The sequence below is a fragment of the Aythya ferina genome (assembly GCF_964211825.1).
Source record: "Aythya ferina genome assembly, chromosome: 2".
Classification (NCBI taxonomy): Eukaryota; Metazoa; Chordata; class Aves; order Anseriformes; family Anatidae; genus Aythya; species Aythya ferina.
Genome location: NC_140297.1, coordinates 81,447,892 through 81,467,558, shown reverse-complemented (window position 1 = coordinate 81,467,558; position 19,667 = coordinate 81,447,892). Strand labels below are relative to the sequence as shown.

The 19,667-nt window shown below is 42.9% G+C and overlaps 1 protein-coding gene across 1 annotated transcript; it reads right to left on the bottom strand.

Moving 5' to 3' along the window:
* Positions 1 to 8,758: 8,758 nt before the first annotated feature.
* LOC311431032 (ovalbumin-like) lies at positions 8,759 to 17,435 on the bottom strand (the record flags this gene model as incomplete). Its single annotated transcript, XM_084508152.1, has 8 exons — positions 17,351 to 17,435; positions 13,520 to 13,704; positions 12,833 to 12,883; positions 12,130 to 12,258; positions 11,212 to 11,329; positions 10,090 to 10,232; positions 9,616 to 9,771; positions 8,759 to 9,154 (listed from the first exon to the last, which is right to left on the bottom strand). Exons 1-8 carry the CDS (start codon positions 17,370 to 17,372, stop codon positions 8,759 to 8,761), a joined length of 1,200 nt encoding a protein of 399 aa, XP_084364278.1. The 5' UTR covers positions 17,373 to 17,435.
* Between the last annotated feature and the right edge of the window lie 2,232 nt (positions 17,436 to 19,667).

Genomic DNA, 19,667 nt, shown 5'->3' with positions numbered 1-19,667 from the left:
CATCTTAGAAAAGTGAGGAAGAGCCCTGCAGCACCAGGAGCACAAAGGAAAAGCAATTGCCTTGTCAGCATAGGAATGGTTGGTGACAATCGATAGTTTAATCTGAGAGCTCTCACGTGACTAATTCTGGAGGAGTCACCACAAAGCCTGGTCATGCTTCATTGGAAGGCTGCATTTTTCCCCCATAAGACTTCTGCTGGTAAATCAGGCTGTATTTTTCAGTGTGATTATTCCGATGATTCAGTACTACTACTGAAATGTAAGTTTGCACCAGGAACATCACTGTTCATGATTGTGCTTTCTTTGGGTGCAGCTTGCATTCCGCTAACCCTTCATCCATGATGCATAAAGGAAAGGCAAAGGGTGCACATTCTCATATTGTAATTTCTCCCTCCCCTGGTACACCTTCAGGTTTTTTGTTCTTGTCCTGTCACTTGGGGCTTGGGAGAAGAGAACGATCCCCAGCTCTCTGGAGCCTCCTTTCAGCTTACTGTAGAGCACAGGAAGGTCTCCCCTGAGCCTCCTTTTCTCCAGGCTGAACAACCCATGCTCCCTCAGCCGCTCCTCACCAGACTTGTTCTCTAAACCCTTAACAAGCTTCAGAGCCCTTCTCCGGACACGCTCCAGCACCTCGAGGTCTTCGCTGAACACAGTGCTCGAGGCGCGGCCTCACCAGAGCCGAGCACAGAGGGACAACCGCTTCCCTAGTCCTGATGGCCACTCTATGTCTGATACGAGCCAGGTGTATAGATATTTATATGCATGGATATACAGCACTAGTACATGTTCCTTGGAAAACCGGTCAAACTCTCTTCAAACCCTGTAAATTGATGATTTCCTCTAACTTGCACTGACACTTCAGCTGGACCCTCTAAATCCCATTTTACTGCTTCTGCTTCCTAAGCAGGTGACAGAAACTCCTAACCGGAGAGCAGAGGAGTTGTAGTCCTGTATACAGAACCACAGAATCACAGAATTTCTAGGTTGGAAGAGACCTCAAGATCATCGAGTCCAACCTCTGAGGAAATATTTGCAAGTTTTGCAGATGCTTCCCTTGCTCAGCTGCCATCCCTATGTTAATCAATCACGCGATCTGGCAAGTCTGTGTCTTGCATCCCTTCAGCAACACAAAGATTTGGCTCCAGATCCAAAATGTCATGTAATTGGCAATTTTATTTATGGTAGCACTCCCCACCCCTCCCATCCCCTATTTTCCCTTCCCTCCACTCCCCTCCCCTATGCTCCCTGTCCCTACACACTCCTACGCTCCCCTCCCCTATACTACCCTACACTCCCCTTCGCTACAATCCCCTTAGCTCCCCTCCCTACCCTGTGCTCCCCTCCCTACCCTATGCTCCCCTCCCCTACGCTCCCCTCCCTTATGCTCCCCTACACTGCCCTCCCCTATCCTACCCTACACTCCCCTAAACTCCGCTCCACTACACTACCCTATACTCTCCTACGCTCCCCTCCCCTATACTATGCTACACTACCCTATTCTACCCTCCCCTAACCTCCCCTACACTATCTTCCCCTCCCCTCCCCTGCTCTACCCTACCCTCTCCTGCCCTCCCCTCCCTCCCCTCCCCTGCCCATCCCTGTCCCCGTCCCCATCCCCGTCCCCGTCCCCGTCCCGTCCCCGTCCCCGTCCCCGTCCCCTGCCCGTCCCCGTCCCCGTCCCCGTCCCCAACCCCATCCCCGTCCCCAACCCCGTCCCCGTCCCCAACCCCATCCCCGTCCCCGTCCCCAACCCCCTCCCCTCCCCTCCCCTCCCCTCCCCTCCCCTCCCCTCCCCTCCCCTCCCCTCCCCTCCCCTCCCCTCCCCTCCCCTCCCCTCCCCTCCCCTCCCCTCCCCTCCCCTCCCTTCCTTTTATTCCCTCCCCTTCCCTCCCCTCTTGTCTTCTTCTCTCCTCTCTTCTTTCTTTCAGGTAGCTTCAAGTCGCTTCAGCCGTTCTCGTAGCTCCTATCCCTGGCTGATTCACGGGAACCCATCAGCAGCAACCAGAAGCGCTCCAGCTGCTGTGTCAGGAGGTGAGCAACAGTCTCCAAGTGGGAATTGCTGACTTCGTTCTGTGGCTCAGACAGGTGCCTTTCAGTTCCACCGTGGCCTGGACGTGTGCTCTTGCTGTGTCCCCACCTACAGCGCAGTTCTGCTTAGAAGCAGCAGCAGGGTTTGGAAGTAGTCCCACTCCTTCCCTTTTCAGTGGTTTAGCTTGGCTAGCCGGGTGGTGTCTGTCAATAGAAGACAACAACGAGCTTTGGGTTCGAAACAGCTAACTGAGTAGTTCCTTTCCACAAGGGCGAGGAATATTTACCCCTTCCTACTGGAGGCTGCAGTGTCAGAGATAATGACAGGTCCTTCAGAGAGCTTTGAAATATCCCTTGGGGATGCTGAGTCCAGAGGACCAGAGCAAACCTGTCTAAAGTACACCGTGGAATGACTCGGAATTACTTCCTAGCAGAAGCATGTGTCCGATACGGCTTCAGCTGGTTTCAGTGTTCTTCTTCACCTCATACCTAAATTAAGATGAGAGATCTCAGTGAAGATGGAAAGGTTGAGAACTAGAGAAATCCCTGATGTGCTTTGAGAACTTCTAAGAACTGAGTACTGAATCAATCCAATGTTGTAACATTAAGGATTGGTTAGAAAAGCAAACGTTAAAAACAAGGAGAGGGGAAGAACAAGTCAGCTTTCTTAAAGTATCTATTCTATTTAAGGTATCTTTAAAGAAGTAAATAAGTACTGAAATATATGTGCAGATAGAGCGAGAGAGAGAGAGAAATATACAGAAACCTAAGAAACTGCTGTGCAGGTTAGCTTCTTGCTCTCTTTTCTAAAAGTCACAGTGAATACAGCATCTGTGTGCATTACAAGCATTACCCTCAGTCCACCAGAGGTACACACGAGAGGACAGCCTGCAGGTTGCGGAGGCAAAGAAACTGCTCTGGCTGGCTGTGAAGAGCCAAGACAGAAGTTGCTGTCAGGGAAAAGACACACAGAGGGGATGAAAAAGACGGAGTGTGCTTCCGACCTTCACAACTTCTAAGCAAGCGGAGATGAGGTTGTGGAAGAACCAAATAAGCTGTTGATCTAGAAGCAGCCTGAAGATTGTCCTTAAGCAGGGCCTTGCATTCTCCATTTTTACAGCATTGCTTGCCTTCAAGTGCACAATCATGATTTTATTAACTTTCTACCTCTACAGAAATGCACCGGATTCTTTCACAAAACTTACGGGTGGTACTTGGAAATATTGGTCAGCATTCTCTATTTCCTTCTTCATCTCAATTCTCTTTTGGCCTGTGAAGCTTTCCAGATCAGAGGAGAAGATCCACGGTAATACGGAGTTTTAGATACTGCAAAGGAAATGAGGAATCTTACTGACAACTCTTGTCAACCTCACCTGCAACCATCACAGAAAAGAATACCGAAAGAGCACCGCTTTATCATGGGAAGCATAAATTGGAGCATAGGTGTCCTATAGCTGAAGCGAGGTGAAGCAGGTTCCACACAAGGTGAAGGAGCACACCCATAAGCATTTCCATAAAGCTGTGTTTTCAAACAAAGGGTTTAAAGACTTAGATTTTCTTACAAGTGAAGAACGAAAAAATAAAAAGAAAGAAAATTACCAGGACATACCGTTTTCCTCTAGCTTGCTTTGCTTCCTTCAGAATCTGAGTCTGGAGTGACAATCAGGGAGCAGCATTGTGCAGAAATGCCAAAGCCTCCCCAGCTTGCTGTAGCTTCATCAACAAGGGCTTTGATACTGCTGCCTCCTCAGCAACATCAGCAATTTCCGAGGAAAGCTGGTGTCCATCAGGTCAAATAGGAACGGGAAATCCCTCTTGCCACAACTTCACACTCACACCAGAGTTGGCAGGCAGGCCGATGGACAGAGAAGCGTCTGGAAGAGTGTTAGAAAACAGACTTTAGAACAGATTTCTGTCAACCCAGGAAAAATTACTTTCTCATCCCTTCAAGCTGAACTCTGAGTAGTAGAAGTAGGGGATCCCAAGCCGCATTCCTGACATCTATGCTGCAAAGTCATCCAATGTGACATGTTACTGTACCAGCCTGTTACGAACAGAAACAGGACTTTGAGGTCATGCTGTTTGATTCGAATTAAGCTCAAAGAGTTAGTCCTTTGACGTGTTTTTGTCTGCAAGTGTTTTCACTCTTTCCCAGACAATGTCTCCAGCAAGCTAGCTGCTTGCTTCATTTGTTCTGTTCTGTTCCGTTCTGGTTTGTTTTGTTTTCTCAGGAAGGTTTCTTAGAGAAATGAGATTAAAGTGATCATATTGTATGTCCATCCCTCCCTCCCTCCCCTTCGCTTGTCCAGAGCTTTTACCTCGTCCACCAGCTTGCATGAACTCGGTCATAGGCGCAGTTGTGTCCAAGCCATTCTGTTCCTAGACGTGTTATGAGAACAGACAGCTCAGTAGTGGGGAGAGGACGTGCTGCTGTCTGCAGTGTGACCTCAGCGCTTACCAAACAGTAGGGAATACACAGAGAAGGGCGTTAGCAGAACTTCAAGCACCAGATACGTTTTATGTGGAAACCGTATCTCCCAAGATAACCCTGGACACAACTCCATAATCAAAATGGATTCATTTCTTGGTTCATTCAGCTCTTAGGTTTTAGTTTTAAAACATTTCTGTCTTGGCTTAAAGCACTCTTCCAATCTCTATTTCCAGTTACTATGATTTCCTGAAATAGCAAATCCCACTTTTTCCTTTTACAATCTCACAGTCTCTTCTTTTTGACCTCTCCCCAAGAAACTTAGCACTGCTCTCTTCATACTTGACAACTAGATATGGAGCTGTGTCAGCCAGAAGGAAGTTTCCTTCACACCTTCCGCTTCTTACGGTATCTGGGCTCTTACCTGTACTCTTACTCGCCCTTCCTACATTAGCACAAAGACAGCTGTTTTGGAGATCTGATGTCTTGTTTTCCAGAAGCTGCCCTGAATCACCTTTACGAGAGCTGTCCCACGCTGTGAGCATAAGTCTTGCAGTCTGGCCAGATATTTGCCTTCTAAGTCAATAACCAGATCTGTTACAAAGTTAAGAACATGTAATTAATGGAAAGGAAATCCTTTTATTTGGATCCCAGTTCACTTTTGTCTGTTTTTTTTTTTTTTTTTTTTTTGTTTTGTTTTGTTTTGTTTTGTTTTGTTTTCTAGACCAAGAATGAATTGTGGAGAACCAGCAAAGCTCAGGTGACAAATGAAATGAAAAATGTTAAGGTCAGGCAGCTTGCCCACTGCCATTGCTGCCCTGAAAGCAGATGGAGTGCATCTTCATACACCACAGCCTGAGACACTACTCGACAGGCCAGCCCATGTGATGAAGTCCATTGCTGCCCTGAATTTGAACGTGACAGGGGGACTCTTAAGCCTCTTGTTTATGCTTTAGTACTTGCGGTCTATGGGAGGACCACAGCACACTCTTCTCTGTCTACCCTTATTTGTTGATCGTCTGTAGGAAGAAGAGAACGTGCAGAGGCCCTCACCCGTACGTTGGGTCTGTTCTCACTCTGCGCAGCTCCATCATTGAGCAAAGTACCAAACTTGAGGCTTCTGTAAGGTCTTTACACAATCTACAGAATACTACAATGAAGCATTCACAACAAAACCACATTTTTTTCCTCAGCCAAGCATCAAAACACTTACAGAAGGGCATGGTCCCTCTCTGTGCACCTCAAGGGGAGATCCACAAATCCTCACGTGGTTTCATCACATCCAGCACCCTTCTCTGTCCCTCCCAGCTAAACGTGCACAGAGGCAGCTGCTCCCAAAGTGCAGTGGTGACATGATTCAGTTCTGTTTCTGAAGTCATCACCGCAGGCGCCTCGCAATGACAGCACAACACTCTCAGTTGCTAATGCGTATGTCTCAGAAACAGCTGGAGAAGTACCACTATGGCCAAACTGACTTTAATTAGAGTAGTTCAAACATTATTCTCTGGACCCCTACATCTGTGGAAGGTGTGTGATCAATCTTTTCCTTGAGAAAGGACTACAGACAAAAAGAGCTTGATTCTGATACGTTGCCCGTACTTGTAGAGCAGTTCACCTTTTATTTCCATGTAAGAAAAAAGAAGGCGAAATCAACAATTCCCTTCCTCTGAGCTGGGAATAGGAAAGAACCCCAGTTCTCCAGGAAGCCTTAAAAAGGAAACTCTGCATTTCTTTGTTAAAACCTTGTTTAATTTCTTTAAAGAAATCTTTTCCAGTCCTTTGCAACTGCGATGATTTGAATCGGGTGGGCAGCCGAGTTCCACCACGGCCGCTCTCTCACTCCCCCTCCTCAAAGGCAAAGGGGGAGAAAATACGATGCAAAGGGCTCAAGGGCTGAGATAAGGACGGGGAGATCGCTCAACAGTTATCGTGACGGGCAAAGCAGACTCAGCAGAGTGACCCTCAGGGTCCCTCCCTGCCCCTGCTCCCCATGGGGTCCCTCCCACGGCATGCCGTCCTTCCCCAGCTGATCCCACACGGGCTGCCCACAGGCAGCAGCTCCTCAAGCACTGCTCCCACACGGCTCCGTCCCACGGGGTCCATCCATCCATCCCCCAGGAGCAAACTGCTCCAGCACGGGTCCCCCACGGCTGGGCGGCAGCTCCCCCCAGACCCCCTGCTCCTGCGGGGGCTCTCCATGGGCCGCAGCCTCCTCCAGGCCACATCCACCTGCTCCACCGGGGGCTCCTCCACCCACGGGGGGGCTGCAGCGTGGAGATCTGCTCCATGGGGGACCCATGGGCTGCAGGGGGACAGCCTGCTCCACCAGGGGCCTCTCCCTGCACAGCCCACAGGGGAACTGCTGCCTGCCTGCCTGCAGCACCTCCTGCCCTCCTGCTGCACTCACCTGGGGGGCTGCAGGGCTGCTTCTCTGACATCTTCGTTCCCTCTCTCCTAGCTGCTGAGCAGTGCTTTTTAGCCTTTTCACCTACACAGTTCTGTGCTTTCACAAGTAATGCTCAGTCTAAACTTATTTTCTAGCTGGGAAATGCCTCTGGAAAACAATGAGAAATGAATTTCTCATTGGGAATTTCCTGTGGAAATGTTCAAACAGTTTAGTAGGCAATCAGAGCAAACAATTTAGTACAAACACATGCTCTTTTGCTGTTTTGAACCTGCTGATCCAAGCATCAGGCTCTACAGCCAGTGTGCATGCCACAATCCTGCTGTGTCCCACCCCATGGCCTGAGGTGTCAGTGCAAGTGTCTCCAGCATGGCTTAGTCACTCTCCTCTCAAAGCTCTTGGTCCTTGCAGCCCTTTCTTCTGCAGCAGCAGCAATGAAAGGAAAATGGGGTCCTGCTTGGAAAAGAAGCCCCTTCCAGCTGTGACTGGAGCCTTCCCACCCTGTTCCTGTGGCACTACCATCAGTGGGTGAGGGTGGCAGAGGCTTTCTTGGACAAACCCAGCCCTGCCAGAAGAGCCTTCAGGCAAGGTACAGGCACAGAGGAGGAGAAGTGGCTCGGAGGCAGTGTTTTACTCCACGCCCTGTTCTTCCCCAGCCTGAGTGTCTCTGGTGCTGCCCAGTGGCCACGTGCCACCAAAACCTATTCATTTCTGCACACTAGCCCTCTCGGGTGACAGAGAGGACAACCGACTGCTGCTACCATCAGCCACCAGTTTTGGAATTTGTTCTGGTCAGTGTGAACAGAATTTGCTCTGTTGTTGAGCAAATCTGAGCCGAGACAGCTCCTCGGGTAGCTCCTGGCAGCCCACGCCAGTCTCATCACCCCAGCCAAGAGCAGGGCAGCAGCAAACTGGACATAGTGCTCCAGACCAGCTCTCACAAGTCGTGCTTAGAAAGGCAAAGCAGTGCTTCCTTCCCTCCCCGTGCTTTTTTAGCTGATGCAGCCCCATACATGGTTAGTTTCAATAGCTGCAGGGGCACCCCACAGACTCTTGTTCGCCTCTCACCACCTAGCAGGACTTCTGCGGAGTTGCTTCCAGCCCGTGTGTCCGTGCTTATTCCTCTGCATAGGTGCTTCCTTCTCTGGTAAAAGCCCTTACTGCATTTGAAATACTACAAACGAGATGTGTTTGCTTAAACATGTTTTTATTGAGATTAAAGTAGTAACAGAGGACATACACAAGACCCATGACATGCGAATACAAGAAAAACAATTTGAATAGTAACATGCCATATTTGGTCACGATGATTGAGCCAAAAAAAGTTGAAGGAGAAATGTGAATTATAAGATTTCTATAAGGCATCTTAGAAAAGTGAGGAAGAGCCCTGCAGCACCAGGAGCACAAAGGAAAAGCAATTGCCTTGTCAGCATAGGAATGGTTGGTGACAATCGATAGTTTAATCTGAGAGCTCTCACGTGACTAATTCTGGAGGAGTCACCACAAAGCCTGGTCATGCTTCATTGGAAGGCTGCATTTTTCCCCCATAAGACTTCTGCTGGTAAATCAGGCTGTATTTTTCAGTGTGATTATTCCGATGATTCAGTACTACTACTGAAATGTTAGTTTGCACCCGGAACATCTCTGTTCATGATTGTGCTTTCTTTGGGTGCAGCTTGCATTCCGCTAACCCTTCATCCATGATGCATAAAGGAAAGGCAAAGAGTGCACATTCTCATATTGTAATTTCTCTCAGATTTATGTTGTTGTTTTTTTTTTGTTTGTTTGTTTGTTTTTATATGGCTGTGACAGAAAATATACCTTTCTTTTTTACTCTTGGTACTACAGTGCTTTGGGTCTTGCTGTAAGGGGCAGAAACTCTTTCAACTTTCTTTTCTTTAAGGGGAAATCCATCTGCCAAAGAAGAGAATGCTGTTGGTTGGGTTGTGCTTGATGAAGAAGAGGAATGGGTGGTCAGCCCTAAATTCTTCGGAGACGCTTGTAACATCCATCCCAGCCTCTGCTGAGCCTACCACATCTCTGCCGGCTTCAAAGATTTCCACACATGCTGCATGGACAGCCTCAGACATCTTTAAGCTTACTGTTGAAGAGATGCCAGACATATTGGCTGATGAGCTGAACAGGTCGGTCATACCCAAGGCCATGAAGACAGATGTGAGGTTATATTTCTCCTCCATCTTCATGCGGGGGAGGTACACTTTCATCCTCCTCTCTTCCATCATAGTAGAACTGGTCCATTCTGTAAGTTTTTCAAAGCTGATTGTAGATTCGAGCTGCAAGGAGAGAAGAGAATGACGTCCATGGGATGACATCTTCCTTCACAGCAGTACAGTACCATTTACCATTGTGGGGTTCTTTGTCTTTTAAACTGACTGCTCTTGGCATGGTGCTTTTCCTAGGCATGTAAAGATGAATGGATCTAGGAGACCAAAGTATAGTATGACTCTGCTCTGTCCTATTTTCTCTTTCTTTAATAGACTCACTGCCATTTCTATATCAATCATTAGAACCAGTAAAGCTAACATGAACTTCCAAAGAAGCTCCTCAATGTGAAGGAATAGAGATATAAGGCCTCTGGAGCTCACGTCACTGTAGTAACAGCTGCTTAGCTGAGAGAATCATTTCTTCTGTGGCCAACATTTAACCTGTTAAGTAGTTTCTTAAGCAATCCATGCTCAGCACAAACTATTTCATTGTGTTTATGATTTTCTGAACCCAGCTGCTAGGGCCATACCTGCTCCAGGCCAGAGACTTCATCAGGCAACAGCACCCACATGCTCATCATTCCACTGGCAAATGGAAGCTCCAGGATCTTCATTTTCTCAGAAGTCACCATGGCCACTTTAAATGAACCAACCTGGTACATCATCTGGACGGGTTTGCTCTCTTGCTGCAGAACCAAAAAAGAGAATATAGTTTTAACAAAGATTATTCCTAGATGGTAGAAATATCTAGTTATGGTTAAAATGACTGATTGCTCTAGTCCAGAATGACTTTTTCAAAGGAAAGTTGGTATATCAAGTTTTTTTCTTAGAAGCTTTATAGTTTCAGAAATAATGTGAAGAGAGACATTAGGGAAAACTCCCTGTGATTAACAAAGACCAGTAGACAAATGAGCAGATATTTTAATGTAGTGTCTGAATAACAAGGTGACTACTCTCTTCACAAATTATAGGTGACATCTTTAAGGTGAGGCATGCCCATGTACCTCGGTCATTCTGAAAGGCATGGCTTGAGTGTCTTCATCCTTAAATGCTTTCTCCCACATTCCTTTGAAGTAAATGGCATTAACCAGGACCATTGTAGTCTGGGAATCCACAGAGCTTGGCTGAAGGATATTTTTGATGATTCCTTTAAGAATGAACGAGAAAAGAGAATTGTATAATACATTGACAATCACAATGTTAAATACAGGTTGTAGAATTTGTGGGGAAGAGGGTGTATTGGCAAGGACATTGTTTTGTTTCTGCAACTATAATCTTGTACTTCCAAGGTTGACTTGCTCGCTGGTGTTGACAATAGCTGCTTTTCTCTCTGTAAAGAGTCACAGTAAGAGCTGTAGGACCCAGAAATTTATGTGTTACAAAATAACTAAATCTGTAAAATTTATGCTAAGGAGAAGAACCACTAGAACCTCTTTTATCTGCGGATAGTCCCCACCCTGAACAGTACCAGTAAACATTACTTGCTTCAAACCAAAGTTGAAAGGAGATTTTACATAAAGAATATAACAGGAGAGGAAAACAGAATTTTATTCTGTTTTCTTCTGATATTTTGCTCCTATTTGTTCTGCAGTCCTCATGCAAGCTTTAGTAAGCTCCTCATGTAGTCCTCTTCCACCAGTAACTTAATAATCGCCTGATTTTTTCCTTCAAAGTATGACACCACACCAGAAGTTGCATGGTTGTCAATGTTTTCACCTCATTAGAAATTGAATTCATTTAGAATCCACTGTCTTTTATCTGTGTTTAAAGCAAGGGGAAAATAATGCTTTAAGGAGGTGAGGAAGAGACTAGAAAAAAATGGAGAAGCATTAGGGCAGAAATCATGATACACCTCCCTTCATACACCTCCCTATCATTCCTTAACTCTGGTTTTACATTGCCTTTACCTGTTAAGATTTCTTAAGTGCCTTTTGACTGCATGCCCTACTTAACAAGTACACAGCATCTCTGGGAAGCCTGAAGGAAAACATACTGGCTGAGGGAAATCAGCAAGAACAAAAGGAGAGGTTTTGTACTTATCTCTCAAGACTTAAGTGCTCTCCTATGCTGTTCAAATATGTTGGCAGAAGGGAAAATACCTATGCTGACATTTTGCTTGCCCTTACCATTTGTTTGACTTTCAACCCAGGAATTGATGAGCTCTCTGGCTTGATCTGCAGCTGTTTGGAAGCTGATAGACTCCAAGCCCCCTTTATACAGTTCCTTCACACATTGCAAGTATTCCTGTTAAGGAAGAGTATGCAGTTTTCAGATCACAATTTCAAAACAGTTTGCAAATGTGAAGTGCAAGACTGAAATTAACAGATGTGAATAATATACTAGTGTAAAATGCTATTCTGTACTATAAATTACTACATATTATGCCTTATAGTATAGAGTAATATGCTGTAGCTGTATTGATTAGCCTTAATAAGCAGTCACAGCAATAAGACATGATTCTACCTCATAAACATTCTAATATTTGGCATATACTGCTTCAAGCAACAGTATATGCTCAATTTTTTCAAGTCTTTTCCAGCACTGAGTTGGATCTGAAAATGTTGATTCATTTCAGTCGAAGTATGCTTGTTGTCAGTTTTTATTTTGAAAATGTTTTCCTTTAATTTCCAAATGAAATGCTTCTTTCAATTGGAAAATCGGAATATTTTGGTCTGAACGTGTCCTATGGAATATTTAGAGAACCTGAAGTTATTTCCATGTTTGTTTTACAATCTGAAATAATAGTTGGATTTAACTCTTTCCAACAAAAATTATCTTTACTGATATTACTGATATTACCTTTACTTATACCATGACACGGTTGGATCATGACTGTACTTTGCACAAACATTCTTTTGTCTAGGCACATATTCTCTGTAGATTGTAGAGGTTTAGGGCTGTGATATAAAGAAGTCATGAATACTGCCTTCCATATGCAAGAAAACTTCTTTAGCAGAGCCTAGACTTCTGACAGTGCTTTAGCATTACAGAACAGTAGGGCTTTGACATGGAAAAGTCTCGGATCAGATTTTAGAGCAACTCACCGGCAGGATTGCGTATGTCTCTTCGGCATAAAGTCTACTGGCGAAGCTGAGCGAAAAATTGTCACTTGGTTTGGTGATTTGGGTGAGTATGTCTCTAAGTGAAGAGTGGACGCTTACAGATGTGCCACACTGAATACAAATAAAAAGAAAAGGGATGTTATTCTAGTTTTAGTGCTTTGTAGGTTTTGAATAGTGTATGACAAGAGTAAAGTAGTTCAGATATTTCTGCTTACAAAACAAGTTTGTTCCATCTTTCTTGCTCCTAATAACTATACTGGTGTAGTCCTTTTCTAGTATATACACATTTTGTGCTGTTTTTCTTCCATAATTTCCTCATACTTCTCTCTACAGGACTCTTAACTGCCCTCTGCAATAATCTAGCTCCAGCAGATCATGTAGTCTTTCCATCTTTCCCAACCAGACCCATTTAATCACCATCATCCAACTACCTTGCCTAAGCATGCAAGTATCCACAATTTTGTGTATTTGCTCAGTATTTTGGTCCTGGATTTTATCTTCTGTTTGTTCTGAATCCCCTGTTACCTCCCTTCTTTCTCGATTTGTACAAACAAAGAATTCCCCCAACTGCTGGATGCAGAGCACTAGATGCTCATCAGAAAGGGCTTGGAACTGAGAAATCTACCTACTCTATCTAGAGATTTATTTACTAGACATAGAGAAGGAGATGAATTTTTTTCTTCACCTGAGCTTCCATACTCTCTCCAAATCCAGGGAGTTTATCGAAGTGAACAACCTGTAATTGAAAATAATAGTAGCTGAAATAACAGGTATAACAAAAAAGGTTATGCAACTGAGATTAACACATGACGTTTGAAATATAGCTGTTGGGTAACTGGGTGTCTATATGACTAAAAGGGTCAATCTAGCTGTACCATCTCTGAATATCTGTTCATAATATTGTCTGCTTTGATGATCTCTTTTTTTTTCCCACAGTAGACATACGGAAATCAGCTCCGTTACATGCTGTTATTAAGACTAAATTTCTTCCAGGTAACAATTCAACCTTCCTCTATGAAGGAAGTGAGAGCTGTAGGAAATACGTGATACATTTTGCAAACTTGAGATGGGTTTTGGCTCTTTCTGGAGATTTTATCTAGTTTCCTTGCTCTAAGCAAAGAGCCACTGGAATACCATGTTCTTTTGGAGAATCCTACTTTTAACAATGATAAAATTCAAACTAAAATACGGTTTCAAGATTTCTGGCTGGTGCATTTGTTTAACACTCTGGGAGTTGGAGGTGATGACAGCTTTAGATAACTCTGGTTACGGATTTTTGATCTATGCAAGTTCCAGGGCACATTATCACATAATTAACTGCTATGGCTCCATTGAGCGGGACAAAGGTTTTCATCCTTAACTGTAGTCTCACCTTATCTATCTGGGCCCTGGTGTTGTCTCTTGCACCTAGGTAGACCATGGCCAGAGCTGAAATGATGCTCAAGGGGGAGTAGAAGATGTTCTCATTGACATGCTGGACTTTCAGCTCCCTGAAGACATCAAAACAAAATTCCGTGCTTGCTGCACCGATGGAGCCCATTGTGAAATCCCTGTTGTCTAGAGCAAACAGCAGAAGCACAATGACAATGTAATGATGGAATGCTATGCAAACACAGTGCAATGCACGATTTGATTTTCTGTGGTGATCTACCCCTTTAAAGTACCAGTAGTTTTTAGGCCATTAAATAAAACAACAAATAGTTTTAAAGTCTTTCATTGTTAACATGCCTATTGCAATACCCACCTCTCCTGCACGTTCAAAACTGTATTCATAAATCTATTTCTTTTTGCATTTGCATTCAGTTGCCTTTTTAGCAGTAAATTTTCTCAGAAGTCTTAGTTCCATATATAGTTTCTGTTTACCTTTTAAAAGCAGTCAAACAACAATTGTTTGTACATATTTTCATTCAGTGAAAGATAGAATTTCTCTGATCAAAACAAGAAAATATGACCTGTTTGATAGACTTGCAAAGCTGGAACTTCAAAGTGCAAATTTCAGTAGGTTCGGACAGATAAATGTGAAAGCAGAGGCTCACTGTTTTTATATTCTAAAAATAAATGAGTGCAGAAAAATATCTACTTGTTCCATTGTACCTACTGCCAGTGGATATTTAAAGGCTTGCATTCCTACTCTTGTTTCTATAATGGAAGAATAGATAGGGAACATTGTTTGTCTAAGGTCGTCTAGTCTAGGAGAGAGACTGATGCACATAATTCATATATATGAATATTCAATTCCACCCTATCGTGCTTTCAGACATACTTGAAAGAAGCAAGCTATATGTATATATCCTCTACTATAACCTTTCTGAGGAGTTAAATTTTGTTAGCAACATTCAGACAGAAGAGGAATGCAGACATGATAAATTAGCAACTATAATACAGCACTGTCAAATGAATATTTGTATAAAGCAGTAGGATCTTTATATTTGTTTCTGTCTTGAACTACTATAAAGTGCCAGGCTGTACAAGTCCTGTATAGCCAGCATGCTTATATAAAGATCATGCTTTTGAGGTCAGCATGAACCTAGTTTTCTTCCTGTAATTTATAGAAATTGCTAAAGTTATTTGTCTTTCAGAATCCAGCCTCTTATATAGGTGCTAATGCTGGAGCCTGAAGTTTGTCTTTGTCATATTAAACCCCACCAAGGTTTTTAGTGACCATGCATGTGAATAAACACACACGTCCACATATTTCTCTCACTTTCCTTTCTGTATACAAATTAACATTTATAGATTATTGTAAGAATATAAGTTTATACACCTACACTAAAATAACCCTAAAAATTCACTGAATGCCACAGTGTTGCTCTCTGTGCATTCTGTTGAACTGGAAGTCAATCAAGCAAACTGCAAAAAATAAAATTTAAAAGATACTGAACAATACAACAAGGTGCTCTGAAATAAAAACATATTTTAAGTGCAAAGAATAACTGTTTTAGAAGTCTCCTGAAAACCAACACATAGTTTTTACACATAATAAAACAGAACAGAATACATACACACAGGTGAGAAGTTTTTGTAGAGAATATCATGCAAATATCCTGACCTTAAAGATACCAAGCATAAGACAATAATTATTATTTTTTTAAGTTTAGGTACAAGCAAGAGCAAATATAGTGGAAAGGTAAATTTTCCTAGAGAAGCGCTTACCGTTTGAGCTTCAGAACCAAAGGTAATACAGCTTTCCAGCTGTATGTTGAGAGACTGGCTGAGCCCTGGAGAATTTATACAGTCTGAATTTGGACCCACCCGCTGGTGCCTTTCAGAAGTTTGACCTTTGACACCATAAAATCATTTGATGGAATTGGGTCAGATTTACTTTCAATGGGTCCATTCTGGATTGAAGGGAGAGCAAATATTAGTTTCTTATTCTGGGTAACAAAGTGTTTTCTGCCAGTTCTGCTAATCCATCAGGACTGTTGAGTAGGACAGAAGACTGGGAAATACTGGTCACCTTCCTTTAAGTCTTAGTTACAACTAGGTACCTGGATGTTAATGAAAACAAGAAAAAGAAAAAAAGTAAAAGTGAAAAACTTTGCAATGGAAAACATAATTAGCAATTATTAGTTAACCTGCTTGTTATTAGGTTATAGTAACAGAACAGAACTCTATTTCAGTTGGTCTTTCTTGAATGTACAACACACATTTGAGCCATACTAGACAGGAGATAAGTGAGAACAGGACTTAGCCTAATTTTCTCCTAACAAAACGAAATGAAGTAGTGTGCATGTGAGAAAACCAACTGAGATGAGAATGAAAAGCAGACACATTTTCTTTGGAGAGTTGGAATATTTAGAAAAAGATATTTTGATGGGTGTGAAGGCCTTATAAACAATTTTTATTCTCAGGGAGTAATAGAAAAATATAGCTCCATAGAAAGCAAAAAGTATTCAATTCCAAATGTGTTTACGGTATGCATTTCTCATGTTTCTCATGAATAACTTAATGGCTTGGCAGATGACGGAAGAAGTGTAAAATTTAGCTAAAGGAGTGTTCATGGTCCAAGGGACAATCATAATATACAATAGCAAATATATTTCAGTTATAGAAGCTATTGTCTTCTAAATAATAGAAGACAAACAGTAAAGAAACCATTCTGACCTCTGAAAAGCATTGTGTGATTTAAAAAGAGAAAAAAAAAAAAGTTAGTACAACATAATTCATCAGAATGTATGTGGGGATTGCTGTAATCTCTGTTAAGGAGAAGAGTTAGGTTCCTATACCACTAGCAAAAGTTTAGACCATGCAGTTTTCTTTTCTTTAGTCTGCTTCCTTTTGTCAAAATAAACATACTGTAGAAATCTACATTTTCTTTGCCAAGTCTGAGGACTTAAGCAAGAAAAGATTTTAGTGGAAATGTTATTTTTTGCTAGATATCTACAAGTGCCATCTGAAGCTTTTGTTTCATTTAGTTTGTAAGCAAGACTGCTGCTTCTATTTAAGCCCCTAAGAAAGTCTAAAACCCTTGTCTGTTTTTTCTAATGATAGACCTGCTTCTTAAAGTGTTAACTCTAACTATAAAATATGTATTAGTCTGCTGATAGAGAAAGGAGATTGGGAATAAGTCTCCCCAGATGCACTTTTAATCCAAAATCTCCTCCATCTGGTGTCAATCAAACACCAATAATGAATTGTGTATAGGTATCCTGCTACCATATACCCTACTCTTGCTATGTGTTTCTTAATAGAAAGACATAGACCAAGTAGCCCTGTCACAATAAAACATCCTGGTGAAATAACAAGGAAAAGAGGGTCTGTTTTGTCTCTTACTGAGGCAAGGAACTCAGTAAGGCTGATGCTGGAGAGGACATCCATCTTCAAAAAGATGCTTCCACATTCTTGGAGATACTGGGACAGTGCTACCATAGTTGAGAAGAATGGCTGAAGATCTCCTGAAGAAGGAGGCAGTAAAGAGGCCGTTTTAGTGGGAAAATTTCTTTCTGTTCGGAGGCATGTCATGTAGATATATCCAGAGAAGCAGGCAGCTAAGCCAGTACCTTAGCTGCCAGCTCACCATCCACTGTGTTCAAAGGGAGATCAGCTGTAAGAATTAACAAGCCTTGTGAGACAAGGAGGATAAAGTGCTTTTTAATGAAAACTCTCTAGGAGAAGCTCTATTCTTGACTGAGTTGTCAGGCAGGATCCTTAATAACTTCTGTTTAGAGAAGTTTCTGCTACAGAAAAGGAACCAGGTACCTACCATGGCCAGAACTGTCATCCATTTTGTCTGAGCAAACAGCAGATCAGGTCAGAAAGGGTGAGGTGTTTCCAAAGTAATGCTGGTGTATATAATAAACTGTATGTATTTATATATTTATTTATAATACGTAAAAGTTTTATGAATAAAAAATGGTATGAATAAATGTGTTTATTAAGGCTTTGCCATAACTTGTCTTAAGAGTAGTGAATAACAGGGTGCTGTTTACCCAACGGTTTGGTATACTGGGAGCCAGGGCACTGAACGCAAGTAGGCACATTCACTCTTTCGTATCCAATAGCAGAGAGGGTACAGAACTTCATTTCTGTAGCTCAGGAGGTTGTATTGGGTCTGTGTAGCAAGTTTTTGAGAGTGGGAGGGCTGCCTCTATGAGCAGAGACCAGAAGCTGCCCCTACTTAGACAAGTGCAACTCCCATTCCCCACTCCTATGTGCCATGCAGGGAGAGGAGATAGAAGAAGCCAGTGGTGGGAGGACGGCACTCTGTTATCAATAGGCAATCAATAATATTAATCTTCCTTATGCTGAGTCTGCTTTGTCCATGACAGTAACTGGTGAGTGATCTCCCTGTCCTTATCTCAACCCCCAAACTTTTTTCATTATTTTTTCTCCTTGTGTCCTTCTGAGGAGAGAGAGTGAAAGAGTGTGGTGGTGCTTAGCTTCCCATTGTCGCTAAACCACCACAGAGGTGAGGTGATACCCCAAGCATCAGTAAAGGCAGAAGTGATTTCCAGTACTAGGTGTCCAAATGAAAAATTGGCACATAGTAAAATACTGGGACATATGCCTGGACAGTGAGTGTCAGAAGAAGTATATCAGACCTTGCTTTCCTTTTAAGCTATGTGTCCACAAAATTCTGGTCATCGGGAGGCCTTCAAAGCTGAAGATTAGAAGTCTGAAGAGGACATATCAAAGTGGGCAGATGTGTCTACAGCTAATAAGGTGGTGTCTCATATTGTTCATACTGAACCTCAGATCTGTACCACTGTTTTAGCTTCCTATCCTTTTTCTGTTCAGGACCACTTGGTGTTCACAGGTATTTATATTTCCACATATTTGTCTTCCATTTCTTCATATAAGACTTGGCCTGTACATTTGACTCAGTCAAATCTTCCTTCAAACTGTCCCTGAAGCCTCTTTCTTAGATAACCATGATTCCCCTAAGGAAGAACTTAAAAAGTTCTGCCTTGATAGTGGGTGAGAAAGATACTCTACACGTATTCCCAGATGTCTGTTTTGGTTTGCTGTGCTCAAACTGATAGTTAAGTTTGGAAGGCCAGTTGACAGAAGGCCAGTTACAAGCAGCAAAAACTGTCCATGAGCAAATGAAGATAGTGATCAGAACAGGCCATCAGCATAGCATTACCAACACACAACGGGTCTTGCATAGTCTTCTTGGCATGTGGTCTAGAGAGAGTAAGCAAACCTCATAGCAGTTGGAAGGCTACCTGGGGCAGCTGGCAATGGTTTGCCATGTCCAGCACAGCTGTGCAAAGCAGTACAAATAGTTTTGTCACACATCCTTCCCTGACAATGCTTGTACCAAGTAAAAGGTCATCTAAGGCTCTGCTGCCCCTTCCACTGCCAAGCATTTCATTGTGGACCTGTCCCTAAACCAACAGACTCTTGAGTAAGTAAGCCTTGGACACCTGGAAGTATAAAAGACACTTTCTATGCAAATGCAGAGGAAGTCCAGGTCAGCTCACAGATCAAAGCCTCCTATCCAATCACAAAAACCTATGCAGAACTTGAGATTTTGTTCTCTTTGCTACTGAAATTTTGCCAGCAGGCAGAAACATGTTAATTTATTTATTATTTTTTTTTTTGTCTTCATCCCACATTATGAATATGGAAACTGCCTTTCCATGAGGGACAGAAGCAGCCATTCACAGAGGGAAATCATCTTGTCCAGATTACAGATGACTGTCTAAGTGGTTGCCATTGCAAATCTTGGTGCTGTAGCTATCAATGATGGTTTCTCTTTCAGTTGTTCTGTGGGATTATGTTGTTTCTCCAAACCACAGAAAATGACGTGTCTTCTAATTTTCCTTTGAACAGGAAGTCTCCAGCAAGAGATGGGGAGAAAATACAATGAAAAAGCTTTTCTGAGTTGAGATAAGGACTGGGAGATCACTCACCATGGACAAAACAGACTCAGGATAAGGGAGATTAATATTATTTATTACCTATTGGTAACAGACTAGAGCAGTAAGAACTAAAAGCAAACTACAAGCAACTTCCCCTCATTCACAGATTCACAGAATCATTTAGGCTGGAAGAGACCTCCAAGATCACCAAGT